We start from the raw sequence: 19,304 nt of genomic DNA on the forward strand, positions 1-19,304 counted from the left end.
TCTGCCTCAAACAAAGGACTTTTGCAAGATGTTTCTTCAATTTATTTTCTCAACCCTGGGGGCATACAATTCCTGCTGTTCACTCATGCTTTCGTGCATTTAGATATTGGAAGGACGTATGTACTTTCTGTCATTGTTACAGCATTGCCATGGAAAACTCCAGGGCAGCCAGTGTGTTCCCAACTCAGGCTCTGCCCACCAGCAGCTGTGGAGTCAGCAAGCCAAACCTCCTTTAGGTGGTTACAGAAGCAAGCGGTATCTTTATTATAGCTGATGAACGTGCTGCCTCTCAGGTTCTGATTTGCACCCAGTCAGATGGGGAAAACGTATCAGGGGACTGGAGGAGGACCCAAACGCTGCCTTTGAAATCACAGCTAGTTCCTCCCAGCAGCATTCCTCAGGGAGCACATGATGGGCGTGTGTCAACCCCGTGACTCAAGAGATAAAACGCTTCATTAGCCCAAGTGAAATAGGTCACGAGTGTAGCTTTGCCTGCAGAAAAACACTCGAGTGTCCTTTGCTTTGTGAGCGGTGTGGGGTAGGGCAATAGGATGCACCGACAGGCACCAGGAGCTGCTGAAGGCTGCCCATCCTAGCTGTGCATCCAATTCCTTATGTCATGGGAGAGGAAAGGAAGTGGTTGTTAGCACAAGTTTGGCAGCGCTGCGGTTGCAACCTGTTAACAGCTCGTTGCTGTTTGGATTTGCTTTGTGCAGGATGAAAACATTCCCATCCAATATGTTTTAAATGCAGGAGTGCAGCTTGAGAGAGGGATGCAAAAAGAACCTTGTTAAAACATCTGCTCAACGCCAATTTTATTACATCACGTTATAGCAGTGGTGTTACATTTGGTGATGTGATACACACGTCCGCACCTCGTAGGGCACTACGTTGTGGACGGGTCGCCAGTTTAGCACGTGCTGCCCAGTGTCCGCCCCTCGCTGAAGCTCCGGCTCTCTGGCACAGCCCCAGAGCTGAATTCACACTAAGGTGGCAAGAGCCTGGACATGGCGGGAGGTTTCCGAACTCCTGTGAAGAGCGCGATGGTTTCCGACGCTTCTGTCTCCAACGCTGCTTTCGGAGCTGTGCTGAGCCTTGGCCGCGCGGCTCCGGACGGTTCGGATAGCGAAGACGCAGACCACGAAGCTGGCAAAGTACAGACAGGCGGCAGCGACGCCAAAAAGGCCGACGGCGGCGTCGCCGCCCTGGACGGCGCAGTTCATGGAGGTGTAGCCGCGGCGCGCGTACAGCCTCTCGCGCCTCTTGCACACGTCGGTGGCGTTCACCCGGCTGACGAAGTGCAGGTAGAGGCCGACCGCCGCGACGTACGCCGCGCCGGCCAGCAGGTTGAAGGCACACTCGCCCACCAGCAGTCCCATCCTGAGCTGCTGGATGGGTTTTGCCCCCACCACGAGGAAGACGAGGGTGAGCGCCGCCGCCGTGATGCTGAAGGCCACGCCGCCGTACACGCAAGGGGCTCTCATCTGGGTGAACTGCATGTCTAGCTCCCGCACCTGCTGGAGCTCCGTGCCCTCAAAGGGGATATAGGCTGAATTCAGGCTAAAGGATCCGGTGCCGAAGCCGCCGAGGGAGGTGAAGCCTGCGACGGAGGCTTGGGCAGCGCCCACGCAAATCAGCACCAGGACGTTGACCGTGATTTCCACAAACTTCAAGACGCCTGTAAGGAGCAGGAAGATGGAAACGGGTGTCAAAATCGCGTCTCGTGCAAACTGGGAATGACACAAGTACACCAAAACCTTAGAGAGCACTGTTCCTGAGATAGTCCTCTTGGCTACAGCTACAGGAGAGCACTGCTTTAAAAAAAAAAAAAAAAAAAAAAAAAAGCACGAGCTCTCATGGGTAAGTCTCAGAGGTTGGGCAAATTACTTTTTTTTTTTTAATTTGTCAGAGTGCTTGATAAATGGATCTTTATGCGGGGGAAAAAATCCATAAAACTTTTACTGTGCTTGTGTTATTGCCAAGGCAAGTGCACAGTGATTGTATTTTGGCCTGTAACTACTTGGCATAAACACGTTGAGCAAGAAATATCCAGTATGAACAAAACGCTGAGGTTCAAGCTGACAAAAACCTAGAAGCTTCTAATGGCTTAAAAACTTATAAATTATTTAAGTCCTTTAAAATGTGTTTACTGCTTTAACTTAGACACTTTTTTTGTCTTTCTAAGCGTTTGTTAATTTAAACTTATCATCTAACCAGATGCAACTTCCACTTCATCTCCTTCAGAGGTAAAAATCCCTTCATAAATCTGAAGAAGCAGTTCTTGATTGCACAAAAAAAAAAAAAGGAGGAGAGGAAGGAGGCAAAACCACCTTATAATGCAGAGGTAAGTTAAGTGAACTTGATACTGGGTCGTGTGTTCTCTTCCACACCCCCACCTTTAGAAGAAAGCCTTATGACTTCTGAGCTGACTCCTCTCCTCCTTTTCTTATGTTATGCTACTGAGAAAGGTAACCAAGGTTTTTTTAAGGAAAAAAAAACCAAAACAAACCATGGCTAAATGACTTCTTTTTGTGGTAGTTGCCTGTCAGAAAGGTGGAGCATGTTAGATAAATCTGATTATTCTGTGACAGCTCACTAGGGGTCAGACTAAGATTAGTAAACATGACGGATGTTGAAGCGTAGCTCAGCTGGGGTTGCCTGCTCGGGAAATGAAACCCCTTATTGTATCACCCGTGTCGCTCCTCAAGTTCTGAAGCTAATTACAGAATCGTGAATGTTATTATTCCATTGCAGTCTGACAGCCAAGAATGTAAGATGCTCAACACAGTGGTCCTGTATTTGTCTTTAAAGTGGGGCAGGGTCTGGGGTTTGTATACGGACGTTCATTTGATGCTGTGAACGTTGATCAGGATGGCATGTTCCTCTTGAGCAATGGCTGAGTTGCTGGCAAGGCTGTATGGAGTTGAAAAGAGAGGGCTGAAGCAGCACGCAAGGGAATTAGACAAAATCCTCTCTAACCCAAGAAAGCCAGTGACAGCCACCAGGAAGGATTATCAGATATTCCCGTTCTGCCCTTTGCTATTCCCTCCATAGAGGGCTGACGTAACGAGCACCCTCCTGCTGCCACTTGCTCTTCATGTGAAGGTGCTTGCAATGGTCTGACGAGGGCCTTTGGCCACTTCAGGAGTTCCTGCTTCCCCCTGTACCCAGACTGGTCTCCTCACTTCTCCTAATGCAGCTGGAGGTAGTTATTGAGCCCATTGACAGCGTGGCCTTGCAAACCATCTCAGAAGCACAAAGGGGAGCAGTGATAATGTTGGGAATAGAGTTTCTGAAGCTCTGCATATTTCAGTTTTTGTGTGTGTGTATCTATGTATAGAGATACACACAAGTGCATACATACACAGATTTCATATTCTAAAAAGACTTAGGTAGAGCAGGCAGAGAAGACAAAGTGCTCTTGCTGAGGAGGAACTAAGCCTGCAGTTCTACGTATGTGTTCTTCAGAGGTGGTGCTGATTTCTGCATGACAACATGTCTTTTCCTTGACCCTTCTGCACAACCATTTCTGAGAAGCAGGGCAATAACCATGCTGGTTACCAAACCTGTTCAGGAGGCTTCCAGTATTTCAAAGGAAATAATTGTGAAGCTAAATGTAAAGGCAGATTCAAATCTTGCTCCATGAAACAGAATTTGGAACTTCTTGTACCAAATTCGAACAATGCAGCCAAAAGACTCAACGTTTTTAATGGATACAGAGTCATCACTTTACCAGGACTGTTCAAAATATTTTGAAAGAGTAGCAACTGTACAGGACATTTGTTGGAACTGGATGAGATATTTTTTGTCTGCTCAGTTGAGCTGTACAATATGCCTTCCAAATACAGGGAGTCAACTTAGGTCCTCAGGGCCCTTGAACAGTGTTGGACGCAGAAGGCCACTTCCCTTTTTAAGGGCTGACTACTGATTTCATAGATGCTCCATCAGGAAGCAGTTCTTACAAGTCTACAGGGAGGAAAGACTGTTTGATTAAGGGAAACATAAATTTTAAATATGTTTGGGAACTTTGGAAGTTGGGAATTCATGACCAGTCAGCTTTCTTCTACCGCTGTCTTCAGAATTTCCTTTTCATCTATGACGGGTGAGGCCCTCTGACCTGCTGAGCATCAACTTTTCCTGTACATCGCCTTGCTGAGCTTTAGGAAAGGCAATTTTCTGTTGTCAAAGTAGTCAGCACCTGCTGCTAACCTCCCCACATTTGTAACTGACCCAAATCCTCAGTGACACTGCACCAAAAATTCCTATGTATTCCTCCAAATTCTGTATGCAACCCCTTAACTTCACTGAGCTGATCACTGGTACCACAGTAGGGCCAGCAGAACGTGTCTCTTTGCTCATGGGATGACAGATAGGATCAATGTAGGTCTACTGGATTTTTAACTGCAGCAGCAGATGCTTTAAGAGCACGCTTGAAAAATTTCTTTAGACTGGGCATTCAGGTTGGACAGGTTTTGTATGTACCTGTACTGTTTTCACACACACCTGCTGTAGAATTGGTCAGAGTAACTAAACAGAGGAGGAAGGTTCATTAGCAGTTACTCCATCAGTTATTTGCATCACATGGATTAACTTTAAAAAAAAAAACCAAACAAACAATGTAGTAACAAAGGCTCCTGTGTTAAAGAAAATCCTAAAATGAGAAGCAGTACGTAGAACGAAGCTGTGGATCACAGGCCTATGATTAGAGCCAGCAGGGTTTGTGAAAGTAGCAGACAATTAGTGGAAATCTCGAAGGCCTTGTACAATCATCAGGGCTTTGATGGAAATATTAAGCCCTACAGTATGTCCAGATGTTGGCCTGGGCACCCCAAAAAAGCCTCATGCAGCTTCGATCTGTGACAGTGGCAAGCTGATACCCAATCCTACTACACTAGTATAAACAGGATAGGGGGACTTGAGAAATAAGGAATAAAAGGACAGTTACATTTTGAATCTGAAGTCTGTCAAGGTATGCTAACACATGCATACCAGCAGTGACCTAGGTCAAGAAATGTACTGCTGGCAGAAAGGGCTGAGTTAAGACACGCTTCTGAGTTTGTGCTGCCACTCCTGCTGTCACAGGCCACTTGGCTCTGTCATCTTAGAGTTATAGCTGCAGAAACGAGACTGCCAAAAGGTCTTCCTACGGGGAATTTACTGATCTCTACAACTCTTCCCTAATCCTATGCAACAATGAACTCATTGCAAGACTTGAGTGTAAAATGACAAGAGGTCTGAAAATCTCAGAACTCCACCAGTTCGGTTATTTTTTTCCTTTCTCAAGCTCAAAATCTTGGGATCTACCTAAAACGTTACTGATTTTTATTAAAATTAGCACAGTGAACAGCTGGGTTTGGGAACTAACCCTCTCCATACTGAGCAAATAAGGAGACTCAAGTCTGGGCTCCTGGATTTCCCTTTCCTTTCCCATGCTTCTTTCCCGCACTGCTTTTCAGTGAAGGTGAGGAGAATGGCTGCAGTCTAAAAGACAGTGGGTGTTGCCAGAGCTTTCCAGAGAATTATTTCATTCATTCAATAAAATCTAAATCTGTAATGGATAGTCACTTCAATGTATTGTACTTTTTAACTTTGAATCCAGTCGTTTTTTTGCTGTGAGCAGGCTGCCTGCTATAACAAACAGCAGCCTTCCAATTTATACTCTTAATTTACTATTCCCTTTTTCCTTTCCCTTCTATACCGGACACACGGTGGGCTACTGCCATGGTGGTGACCCACTGATCAATGGTTTTGTCTTCTGTCAAACGGTGGGCACAAACGTCCAGCAAAGCAGCCAGGCAGGCTGTTAGGAGTACAGATCTGCAGGCAGCTGACCTGACTCTAACAGCTCCTACCCTTGGCTGGGTAGTCATCACTTTTCTCCCCTGCCCAGTAATCACTCCGGCCCAGCATTAGGCCCTTCCAAGAGCTGTTTTAATAAATTAAAATAGCAGGAAACAATTCCACCCTTTTCGTGTGTGCTGGGGTTTTTTCCTGCAACTTTAGCGACTCGAAGTGAGTCAGCGTATCTGATGAGCAATCACGCTGGCGTGAGTTTAGCAGGGGAAATAACACAGCCAGGTCCAGAGAAAGACTAGAAACCCTCCTTTTCAGGTGAGGTGAGCTGTTAAACCTGCACGCTCTGCCTCATAGAACTACACGGCAGCTGGCTGCGTGGTACCCAGTAACTCAGCCGTGTGCTCCAGTCTCATGCGCTGGATGCCATGAAGAGGCATTTTCATCCCGGCACTGTGGCCGGATGGCCCCAACGTTCAGGTGTCAGGATCACAGTGTGCGTACGTACGTGTGTGCATGAAGCAAAACGGTCAGTTTGTGTTTGTTCCTGTGTTTCTGCAGCTGGCATAAATGAATCTGCAGGACAATCAGTTCTGGGTGCTTCTCTTGAACCTTATATAGTGACTTACAAAGGCACCAGTCAGTCTTGAAAAGAATCTCCAGTGCTGAACTTCTCTTGCCAGTGCAGGTTTGGTGTTCCCCAGAGGGTAAAGGTACAGCTCAATGCACAGCTTTGGTCCACCTCTCTGCTAAACTGAGATGGTGGCAGGAGGAATACGTGAGCGGGGAGGGGGAGAAAACATCAAATGAAAGAGTTTTGTTCTGCTTTTGGAAGGGGACCAAGATGTGGCGGAAGTGGGGAGGAATCAAAACAGTGGAGGAGAACTGAACAAGGGAAATGAAATGGAGACAACAGTCGCAACGGATTAAAAATATTAAATCTGGATGCAAAATACTAAAATATCTTGCTGACAGTATTATTCCCCTTATGTATACCAGCACAAAGCAAGATCTGACTGAAACCAGTAACAAGAATTCAGCCAACTTCACTGATGCAGGATCAGGGCAAGACACGGCTTTGACATAAACAAACAATTCCCCCCACAAGCCCCCACCCCACCGTTGTTTTTGTAGGTCTCTGTGTTCTTCAGCTAGTGGTGGGATTTGGCTTTCACTGAGTTATGCTAAAATCTCCCTAATGGAGTAATATTCAAAGGCGGAAAAAAACACAACTCAACCCTAAAACACAAGAGTTAAGCAATGTAAGACCAACAGAATCTTGGCTTTTCAAAGGACCCAAGGGAACTACATACTCGGAGCCAACTGAATTTAAATGGCACGTAAGTGCCCACATTTATGCTCATCTGAGGTATCTGTCTTACTGGAAATCAACGGAAAAATAGTTAAAACTCAGAAAATTAAATGATTTATGTGCTCTACAGAGAAGCATTATTATTATTATCTTTTAATAAGTTGTCCCTCTTTAGTCAAGATAATCGTTCCATTAGGAAATCTCAAAGGATGACCAGCCTTGTTTTTAACAATTCAGAGAAGCCTGATGTTCACAATGAGAGTGCTCAGATCCAAATGTATTGTCCTGTTTTTTTCTGTGTATCATCTTCCCTTAAAGAACTACTGCCCCACCTGCTCTATTCCTTCTGCTTAATACCCTCCCATCCTCTCAACAGTGCTGTCCAATTTTCACAGGAAAGGGTGGACCTAATTTGTAGGACTACTCCATCAGCCTCTATCCCCACATGGTTTCCCACTGCTGTATGACACTAGGATTTACTTGCCATCAAGACACAGTTTCAGTACAACCCAGCCCCTGCCTGGGTTTACTTTTTCCCAGTAGTTCCTTAAAGCATCACTTTTAGCATGTTCTTGATTTCTCTCCTGTTAACCAAGCATGAGTCATCTTCCACAGTTTTGGAGAGGGTGGGAAGCAAAAGGTCTTGCACTAAACTGTAGCACTTGGCAATATAAGATTTAAATACAACAGCTGTACATGTATTTGTAGCACTGGTAGGTCTCTGCATGGTCACCTCATGTTCTGCATTTCAGGAAATAGCCTTTTTTCTTCCTAATATACCCATAGTTCTTTCAAGTAGCACACAAATGTCTTGGTACTAAAACAAGCTTGCTGGAGGGTTTTTTTTTTTAGAAAGAGCTCAGAAAACAATGAAATACTCTTGTTGCTCATGCCAACTTTCCATAGCCACTCCCTCCATTTGAACTGAAACTGAGTGGCCTTTAGAAAGCACAAAGGTTGGGGTGTTATTGCTCTTTGTAATCATAGTCTGGCTGAAGGTAGGTCAGGTAGGAAGCACCTGTGAACCTGAGCTTCTCATTCACTTTACCAGTTACAGGTTGTCACACCTGGTGAGCAACATTCCTGACTGGGTGGATTTTCCTCCTTTCAGTGAGCTAAGATCACTCGCTCCAGAAATACAGCTACATTCAATATATAGTCAGTCTGCTGTATCAATTAGCTTTGAGAGCTAATTTTTTAAAGAGAAGAAGTTTTTTTTCTTGGTTCCCAGAATTTAGGTTAGATGTGGGGAAGACAAACCCAGCAGTCTTACAAGAAAGATGGTGCAACTCCTGTTCTGTACTAGTAGAGAGCAGACTTAACTAAGATTTCCTAGTAGGGAAGCACGGACTAGGGTGTAACACATACCTAACAGCTAACGTTAACTTTGCTAGTGTCTTCCTCTGCCAACTTTAGTGAGTCTTCTCAGTTGTAGTTCTTCCCTCTCTAAAAACAACAGTGTACGTGTTAGCACAATGCCAAAAGGTGGATGAAACAAAAAATTCGATACAAAGATGTGGGCAGAGTGAAGTCCCATATGTTGGCAGGGCAACAGTCTGCTAAAGGCAACACTTGGCATCTGCAACTAGTGCAGCTTCCCTGCGTGTCTTCATAGAGGTAACTGCTTGTGGCCATTTGTATTTCACAGCAAACAGGACTTACCTCCAAGTGAAATACTTTTAACTTCAGAACAGGAAGGTTGCCCGCAGCTCTGCCACCGTATCTTGTTACTGTGCAATTTTAATTAAGCATTTTGAATAGCTGGGATTATTTTTAATCCGTACAGCTCTGTCCAATTCCCACTACTAATATCCTATGTCTTCACAATTACAAGATTAAAAAACTTGATGGCAAATTCAGTCTGTTAGTCACAGTGTGTGTAAAACATACTTTTTAACACAGAGGAGGGCAAAGCCATCTAATTACGAACGAGACTACAGGGCACCCTAGTGCTCCCTTCTTACAGCAGAAATATGTTGAAATTAAGTGCCACAGGAACAGTGTATGACAGCTTTGGGCACAGTTTAAAGAAGCTAAAGGGGCAAAATGTGAAGATGGTGACTACAAAATACAGGAGCTTCTAACCTTATTGGGTGCCTCCACAGAAACGCAGGTATCGTCTTGACCACATGGCTGAAAAGATCTAACGTGCTGCAGAACATAGGTGTCAAAAGCTTGTTTTCATCCACAGTTACCTGCATGATGCACATTTAATGACCCTTCTGTGGTTTTGAACGTACGTAACTGAAGTTATCGAAGGGCTTTTACTTTAGTTCAATGCCTCTTGCAGACCGCTGTTCTCCTCCATCATCTCCACGGCATTGGAAGTGATACAAACGCTCTGCAAAACATTTTTCCCCTCCTGCTCCCACGTTTGGCTCCAAGAAGAATGATATCAGGATATAACAGAGCAACATAACAGCAGCAGTATAATGGTTGTGAACAATGGCATAACTCAAACCAAGTGTCTATTAGCGTGAACCCTGTGTTTAGGGTGACTTTTCATCTCAGTATTTTTTCCGGCCTATGAGTATTTGCCAGCATGCATAGCTACAGGAAAAAAATCGGACTGTTTTGTGAAAACAAAAGCTTATAGAAGTTTACATTTGAATTAATGCTGGCTTGTTAATGCATGAATGTATCCTGGAGAAAGTCATTGTTACGCCCTAATTCTATTTCCTCCTCCAAACAAATTCAGTTTGATCCTTCCTCCTGGCTATGCCTGAAATTGGAGGCTTTTCTTGTTGTTACAAACCATAACACTGTCTTTTTCTGAGAGGAAATTGGTCTGAAGGTTTTAGCAACTGTGGATGTTAGAGTGTAGGCTAAAGAGATGATTGTTTGGAAGTGCCTACAATATGCCTAAGAAATCTGACACTATTCCTGGCGCCTCTTTAAGCTGTATTTGTGGCAGCAAAGAACAGGGATTCAATTATACTTGCTCTCCCACAAACTGTTTTCTAACCTTTTTAGTGCCCTCTCCCTTAAATACCAAGTGGATTGAAGAATTTAAAAAAAAAAGTTACTTAGCTCAGAAATTCTAACCAGCACAGTACAATTCTATACAAGGCAAAGTGCAGGCGTTTCCCGAGTCACATACTGACCGAAGATGGAAGAAATTTAGTTTACTTTCACTATTTAAGCAAAACTCAAGGCAGTACTACCCTGCAATTGCATTGCTCCACCTATTTCACACCAATATACATACTAAAAAGAAAATTTTCAACATCAAGGGGCCAAAAATCTGTGACTGATTTAAGATCAGCAATTCACTCCTGGATTTGACTCAGAGTTTGTTGTCTCTAAGGTGAAGGAAGAGGCATGGCAGCCAGCCTTGAACATTTCTGTTATTCCAGGTGGTATCCAAAAGCACCAAATCTGGCTGTATTTTCAAAGGACCTGAAAAGGGTCCTTTGAAAAGCAAATATGATTGCTAATTTAGTTTTTCTACACAGAAGAGAGAACTACAGAAATTTTACCTGCACTGTGAAAAGCAAGGTGAATGTTTTCTTCTGAAAGAGTTTCAGCTCTAAGTATCCCCAGGCCAAAAACTTGTAATTTTCAATGCATGCTGCTTTAAATGGCACACACTATTGAGTATAAATTGTAAGAAATGGTTATTGCAAGCAGTAGTTCCTTAGTTGATGAAAGGTGTTTATCAGGAAGAGTTTATTCCCAATTCTTATATAATTATAGAGAACATCTAGACAGCTTGACTCCAGTCTACAAGCTGTTCCTTAAGTCTCCTTCACTACTACAGAAAATGGCAGACTTCCATGCTTCTGGAATTTTGAATTCATTGCCTTTTGAATGTGTAATCCACAAGTGTGATGTCCCTATGAAAAAAAAAAATATAGAAACTAGACGTAAAGATAGCATAGCAGGGAGGAGGCAAAAGTTTGTTAGAGGGAAGTCATCTGAAAGAAGCAGCAGATGTATGAAGGAAGGCAATCCAAGTGGTAGTGCTCTTAAATGACACAAGCTCCTGTGGGATAGAATGAAAGATCCTCTCGCAGGTTAATAGTGGTTAAAAGAAAATAAAGGCTAAGAGGAAACAACCAGTTTTCAAACAGGTAGAGTGATGGAGAAATCTTTGTTTCGTGCTGGCTGTCTCTAATTACGCCCACGTTAGCAGTGCAATTGGGGTGGATCTGTAGAGTGGAACAGTTGGAGCTGAAGTCCTAGGAGCTACATGGTAGGTGTTTTCTGGGGAGAGAGAAGTACTTCATTCTAGCTCTAGTTTGGTCCAAATAACAGAGTGCCTGCTAGTAGTTACATAGCTCATCCTCTCATTTAGTTCCATCTGAAGGAAATATAGTTTGTGCATCCTGAGACTGCTCTGCGAAATCACCCAAAGAGCTGTAAGTGGGGGCTCCAAAGAGATTCAGCTGAAAAGCACACACCAAAAAACAACAGTAGATGCACAGACGAATGATTTGGAAAAAAAATGAATAGTGAGATTGTGAAGCATGTTTTAATAGTAATCACACAACATTTGTTCTTGATTGCCATCTGTGAAATTGGTAGGCTGCTGGGAGTCCAAGCTCTTGAATGCAAAAGTAAGGAAATCTGTGTTTAATAAGCAACTTCGCACTTCATGCGTGTCGTGAAACACCCCCTCATCTGCAAAACACACTGATGGGCTCTAAACAAATCATTTCAGATACAGGTACGTGGTTGAGTCCCCATCCCTGGATGTGTTTAAGAAAAGGGTGGATGAACTACTTAAGGATATGGTTTAATGGGGATTAGGGACGGTTGGACTGAATGATCTCTAAGGTCTTTTCCAACCTAGAAATCTAAGAAATATAAGGTACAGCCTGTACAGGGCTGACAGGCTAACCAGACGTGAAAGTCACTCTTGGTAAGGACAGAACTGACTATTCTCCTCTCTGTGAAGAAGTGATATGAGCACAGTGATATGGAGAAAGGGAAGACTTCACTCTAAAATCATAGATACCATGGAGAAGGTGAATATAGGAAGCTATCATTAGGTATTCTGCGTACCACCAGAATGAGAGACACCTTCTTTAAAATGTTTTCAGGAACAAAACAGTACTTCTTCAAGTGGCACAAAGAAACTGTGGAACTCCTTGTTGTAAGGTAATATGGAGGTCAAACATACTCAAAAGGGGATTCAGAAAAGGACTAAACAAATTTGATAGGTCTGTGAAGAGGTATTAAGCATAATAGAAGTGAATACATCTTTACAGTTCAGAAAATTCCACCGATCTGAGGTTTGGAGAGTAGTCCAGAGGACAGCTGACTCCCTACCAGTCCAAACTGATGGCCCTCCTAAATTTGCACTCTAGTACGTTGTTTGAGAGGATGGGTAATTAGGTGCCTTGTATGATCCAGTGCTGCTAGCCACATGATCCAACCTGAATGGCTTTAATAGCTATTGCTCATATAACATTTTAACAGACCTTTTTCCTTCTGTTTTGAAGATAAAGGGAATAAAAAGGAGCAGAATGTTTTGAAGAGGTCAGTATCAGTCGTTTCTTCCATTATATTTGAGTCGAGTTTATTGTCTTAATGCCATTGTAGGAAAAAAAAAACAAAACAAAACAGGGTGGGGATTAGGGAGAGAAGGTGGGAATAACAAAGATAGGAGAATGATGTCCTTTTTTCTGCTGCTGCTTGCAGCTAAGATGTTTGAATGATCACTGGAAAAATAACTGCCTATTTCTGAAACTCAACTTTAGCTTTTTGGGATATTGCTGGTGAAAAGCATGGATGAAGATGGCAGTATCTTGTTGAAGGAAATACTTTTGAGAGCTCTGGTTTTTTTAGCATTCCTCTCTAGTTTGCCAAACTGGTCAACTTGCACAAAGAGCTGGGCAAAAGAAAAAAAATTCAAACCATAGTGAAAGTAGTGATGCACTGTCAGAAACTAAGGTTCACATTTCAGTTGTTGCTTTGGAAAATACTGTGGTACATCACTTGATCCCCCGGCCTTGTCCGATACTAATTTATTTTAGAATTAGGGTGATTGGGAAGGGGGAATTTGACCAGAGTGCTGATAAAACATTGCCAAAAGAAAGAGATGGTTAAGAAGTATTTACAGGAACTTTTCATGCTGTAAGAAGTTGTAGCTGACGACTTCATAAACAAATCATGAAGCTTTTCATTTATAACATTTACTATGACTGCAAGGAATACAGAATTCTGCAAAACAATTATAGGAAGCTCAACTAAATCTTGGTACTTTTGAAAGTTAAACAGAGGAGTAACATCCTCACAATCTTATCAACTTCCAATATCTTTTCATTTTTTGAAGTAAAACTGATAATAAAAGGGTTTGTTCTCTACATGATCTCTTTTCCCTGTTCCACTGCAAGCTCAGACATTAAATTTTTGGAAAATACTGAGCAATACCTGGGGGAGGGGTGGGAGTGAAATCATCATCAACTGATGCACCCAAAACTAGGACATTTTGAAAACGTTAATGCTGTTTAATGCAGTGAAATAATAGGAAGCAAATGTGGGTTAAAGAAAGCCCAGCAAGTCACATTAAGCCATCCATAAGTCTAAACAACCAGTGAAACTGAAAACTAAAAATAACTTGGCACTTCATTTTTCTAAAGCTGCGATAAAATAATGCACGGATTTTTCTAGAGCTTCTCAGGCAAGTTGAAATAATTTAGTTTTGTTTAAGAAGAAACTGCTGATAAAATTTTATCAGGGATGAAATATCAGTATGGCTCTGTATGATCCAATATGCTCTACTAACTGTTGGATTTAAATCTCCTTGAGTTCAGCTCTTAAAATTATTCACATACAGAAAAATATTGACAGCAAATTGAGTGTGTTATTTAACTTTCCTTCATGGGTTGAAGAAATAATCCAACATTAATCCAAGCACTTCCAACAACCAAACCCTTTGTCTCTCTACTGGAGGACACTGAAAGGCGATTTATAGACTTTGGCCAAAGACTCTGCACCTAGCTTCAAGTTCCAACTCAGACTGCAGAGGGCCTTTCCTACAAACAAGGTGAGAAAGCTCATTGTCCTGGAAGAGGGAAAACTTTAAAGGGGTAATGGATATTTTAGTGCAAATTTTTTTTTTTTTCAGTTTACAGGAATGAGTTTACTAAGCATTAAGGCTGATTTCCTCCCACATTAATGCTCATCTCTCTGCTTGTTGTAGTCACTTTCTAGCTATGAAAAAAAGCAAGTTATTTCTCAAGAGTTGTTTTATTGGATTGATGTCCATAAAATAGCTTTGTCTCCCACAATGTTGCTTTATAAAAACATACCAGTAATGACTGGATTAAATCCAGAGTTGACAAAAAAGTCTGAGAAGAACATGTCAGAAACCAACTAGCATCAAAGCTTCAACAGTCATCTTTACATCGCCTACAGATGCAAATATCTATTTTATTCCTAAATCTCAGAGGTTAACTCTTGCTGCACAACCTGAGTGATTACACACATGGCCCACTCCGATGCTCTGTATGCATACTCTGGAGATGCATTTTCAAGTATCTAAATATCTCTTGCCTTTAGATGCCTAAAACATGCTAGTAACCCACAGATATGCCGTTCGTTAACTTTAACTCTCCCAGTTTGTTGCATTTTTTTTTAGTGTTCCACCAGCTGTACTTTGTTGTGCTTCTAAACACAGACACTAAACCCAAGACAAGTCCTTGGAAGGAGAGGAGTGGATGGCAGGCAGTAGGAATCTCACATACCTCTTGTTGTGCATACCTTTGAACACTTCATTGAGAAGGTTTCCTTGGGAAGATAATGTTCTGGTGGTGGGCCGAGATATTCCTGTGCTGTTCCTGAGGTTTTAGAGTAAGGGTCTGAGTAAACAGTGGAAGTCCTTGAGTGCCGGCCACCTCGGAGGTCTTCTGTTGATCTACAATGGAGTAAAATATTAATTCATACTCTCTCTGGAACATTAGAACATGAGAAACTGGCAGATGCTCCCGTTAGTGGAATCAGCTAGCCTGCTTCATAGGTATCTGATCTTTTTGCGTGCTTTATCCCAAACACTTGCATAAATCCATGTTCACAAGGATATTTGCACTTGATTGTTGTTATTTCAGAAAACTGCATAGTGACTGAGTAGGCTGGCTGAATTGTTTAGGTTACTTGCAAAAGGTAGCAAAGAGGAGGGAGTGGGGAGAGTTCCTGTTCCCATAAAAATGAGTAACAGCTTTTTCATGGAAAACAAGCATTTTTAGCTAGTCCATAGCAGCCCAGGGAATAAAAATGAGAAATATTTTCACATAATAAATGTGTAAAGTAGCACAACTATTTCATGGGTAAGTGTTTTGTCAAGTTTGTACTTCAAATTACTGTGTCCCACAAAGACGCCTTTTAAAAGAATGAAAGCTATTAAAAGAAGTAGATAAAGATTTTACAGTGGGAAGAAAAATTGCCTATTTAAATTTTTTTTTTTGAGGCCTTTGATATTTGAAGAGGAATCTGAAATCAACCCCAAAAAAATCAATTTCTCATGTCTCTCCGAATAGACTCATTTGTATAGTTCAAAACGGAATTGTCCACTTTGCTGCAGTGCCATACAGTGCCACATCTGAAGCCTGATGATTTTTAAGGTTGGTGAGATTTAGATTATTCTGTGTTTAACTGAGCTAACACTCGGGTCAAAAGAAACATTGGCTGTAAACTGTTTTGTAAGTGTCTAGTCTAATCTATATTTTCTCCCTCATCTGAAGAATTGGAGCTTGCCTTTTTCAAGGTACAGCTGGATGATTTTGTTATCAAATGATATTTTAAGTCTCATTCAGCATTATTATTTTTAAAAGTCTTCTTACTATTCAGTTTTTATCTTGAATTTCTTATCCACAGATCAGCATTTTCAACTGTAGTTTTGTTTCCTAGTATCCCTGTGTTTCCCTAACGCTTATCTTCATCCCATTCCAGATTCAACTTACTAATATTATCTCATTCATCCACATTAAATCATGTTCTTTGTACTTTTTACATTTTAATTAAGACATTAAATAACAAGACCAATGCTAACATCTCCGCGTGTAGTTGCCAACAGCTCTATTTGGCCGAAACATTTCTGATTTTTCTGACCTTTGTCCTGTGTCTTGTGCAACCTCCAAAGCATCCTGCGCAGCTGTGTCACATAAATTAAATAAGCTGTGTGATTTATAAGACTTCCAGTTAACTTGAAAGCAATCCCTTTGGTACTTCTGATGCAGCTGCTTCTCTCTATTGTATCCTGCTACTTGCCAGAAAACAAAACAAAACAAAAAAAAACCCAAAATAAAAACCTCCTAACGTTCAGCAACAGAGTACAATTAGGGGAAAAAAAAAAAAAAATCTTCTTTCAGATGCTTTTTTTCCCTCACAATGGCCTATTCTGGCCACCTTTGCTCCTGTTTTCCTTCAAGACCTTCTAGTTCAGGATAATGCAACTATTTCTTCTCAGCAATGAGAGGAAGGTTGCTGTAAGAGTTTCAGACAGAAATGCATTTGGAAAGAGAAATACTCTGGCTAGAAAGTCTTGCTCGTAAGGATTGAAAGCATTAGGCACCCAAATTAGAGTTTCCATGAACCTCTTCCCATCTTTCATTACAGTATCTGGAGGTCTTTTTGGTCCATCAGCCTAAGTTTTCAACAAAACACTAAAATTTCCTTACTAAAGCAGCTGATTTTTCTGTGAGAGCTAAACAAGGGAAACACTTAGTTTAAACCAAACTCCATCAAAACAACTGATGCAAAAGTTTTTCAGTGAGTTGTAGTGAGGGCTGGTGCCCCACGGATTCTTGGCTTGACTTTAGGAATTATCTCCATGGTTCTGTAGCTGCTGCTTCCCTTCCTCTAATCCCTGGTGGATGTGGAGATGGTCTATTGGCCTTTACAGTCTTGCCACCAATTTTCAATCTACATGTCCAGACATTTAAAATAACAGCAAAACCAGGAACTCCGGAGAAGCACTTTACTAAGAAGTGGTGGTTTAATTTATAGCTATCCTTTCACACATTGCTTTTATTATGCTATATATGAAAAACAAACAAACAAACAAACAAAAAAAAACCCAAACAAAAAACCAAAAACACAACCCCTTTTTTTTTATCTCTCCACAGTGCAATTAATGCATTTCTGGCATCCGCTGCTCTCACTTCTAGTATGTTCAAGATAATTTAACTATATCCTCTCCTGATCTCTGCTTTTGCTAAGGATAGTCATTCAGCCTATGAGGATGATTCTTAGGCTGACTTTTGCTCCCATTTCTCTCCAATTTTTCATGATTTAAGAGAGACAGTAGAAAAATTCATTAGCTATTGTCATAACACAGTAGGATTAGCACCATCCAAATGTTTTATATTTAGCAGTAAGTAGTCCTTCTAATCCACACAGTGCTCTTCACTACAGCTTTTATTTTCACCCTGTTTTTCTTGCTAAAATGCATATTATCATGGAGTACTTCAGCTTTTCAATAATCTTGATTATATTTATTTGCTTTCCCTTTTTGCCTCTATTCTTAAATTGCCCTACAATCATGCCCCTAGAGACTAAACAGGGGTGATGAACACCTTACTGCCATGGCAAATTTGCCAGCGTTGTTTGGAGCTACAGACCTCTCTCTTACAATGCACTCAAAGGAAAACAGCCTAAGCTCATTTCTAATATGCTGTAGGTTAGCCAGGCTGAAGAGAGAAGTGTAATATCCTAAGAGTTTTTTGTCACTCCAAACCTTCTATTAGTTGATTTGCTTATTGTGCTGATAGGGGCTGACCCACTATCAAGTGCACAAACAGCCTTAGACACTTAAACAAGTACTCATTTATTGATTGTGACTACTGAAATTAATTTTGTTTTGGATTAGTATGAATTTGTTCACAGCTGAACTAGGGCAATCTGAGAGTTTAGTAAGTCCTTTTGCTGGTCTCAGTCATGTAACATTCTCATTTATGCAATGCGTGTTTGGCAAGCTTTGGCTTGCTGTTACCTGCTGACCAGCCTCTTCAGGAACTGTACTAAGACACACAGCCACACGTCACCTAGTTGTGACCCAACTTGATCCAGATAACCCCAGGAAATTCTGCCTGTGTCACGCAGCCTATCTTTCTGCCCCTCTCGAGCTCAATTGAAAGAAAAAGTCTAAATTTCTAAGTGTAAAATAGCACCCTGATTCCAAACGTGGCATGCTCATGCTTCCTGGTTTCCAGGCTGAGTAAATGTTTTCTCTACTCTTGCAATGTGAAGGTATTTAAAAGCAAACAAACAAGATGACAGACATTATAGACCTGCTGTTATGTGTTTCTTTAAGGTGATAAAGACGTACCTTGCATTGTACGGGTAGGGCTTTCTTGCTCTTCTGTCTTCCTTGTATTTATCAGATCCATGATTCTCATGGTGCCTGCATTGCTTATCCTGGTATCGTCTCCCGGCGTGGGACATCTTGTTTCTTACATGTATTCCTTCTTTCTAAAATAACTTCCTGAGCCAAAGAAATAAAACCGGTTCAGTTTACAGCTCTACTTAAAGTTACTCATTGACCAGCACTCACGTCTATTTCATGCTGCTTTGAGACTTGACACTGACTTCCTTAAGAAGTGAAGGAAGTAAAACCCTTTAAACTACAAGTAAAGTTACTTCATTAAAGAGGAAGTTTTTCTTTACCTTTTCCTATTCATCAAGTAATTGTAATGTTTCTATAGTCAATATTTTTTGCACTTGGCTTGTTCACCAGGTCTGCTCTTACTCTCCTACCTTTGATGCGAGGGCAAGGCATGGTGTCCACTAAGAGCACGAATCTCGGCTTCTCTAACATTTTTAGGTAAAGCATTAAACCCAGGAAAGATGGGTGCATTGCATGAGCGTGCACACGGCTGCCACCGACGGCAGGGCCAACCCGAAAGCGCAGGCTGCGACCCTGGTCCTGGAAGTTTCTAAGAGGAGGGCAGCTATCCACGTGAACTGAACTTGGATCAACGTTGTGATATGGATAAACGTTAAGGTACAGGCAAAGCTGTGTTGAGCCAAAAATAAGCTGCTGAGAAGACACATCCTTGATAATTTGTTATAAAATATTGTAGGGATGTTATTTCCTGGAAGTGTCGAATCATAGAATCATCTGGTTGGAAGAGACCTTCAAGATGGAATCCAACTGTTCACCCTGCACTGTCAGGGTCCCTAAACCATGTTCCTCAACACCAAATCCACACGGTTTTTAAACACCTCCAGGGATGGGGACTCCACCACCTCCCTG

At 41.9% G+C, this 19,304-nt stretch overlaps 1 protein-coding gene across 1 annotated transcript; it reads right to left on the bottom strand.

The window, feature by feature from the left end:
- Positions 1 to 980: 980 nt before the first annotated feature.
- MARVELD3 (MARVEL domain containing 3) lies at positions 981 to 18,493 on the bottom strand. The gene is made up of 3 exons (XM_086609227.1): positions 18,378 to 18,493; positions 14,800 to 14,969; positions 981 to 1,678 (listed from the first exon to the last, which is right to left on the bottom strand). The coding sequence occupies exons 1-3, from the start codon at positions 18,491 to 18,493 to the stop codon at positions 981 to 983; spliced, it is 984 nt and encodes a 327-aa protein (XP_086465353.1).
- Between the last annotated feature and the right edge of the window lie 811 nt (positions 18,494 to 19,304).

This window comes from Tauraco erythrolophus, chromosome 3 (assembly GCF_009769465.1).
Source record: "Tauraco erythrolophus isolate bTauEry1 chromosome 3, bTauEry1.pri, whole genome shotgun sequence".
In the NCBI taxonomy this organism is placed as follows: domain Eukaryota; kingdom Metazoa; phylum Chordata; class Aves; order Musophagiformes; family Musophagidae; genus Tauraco; species Tauraco erythrolophus.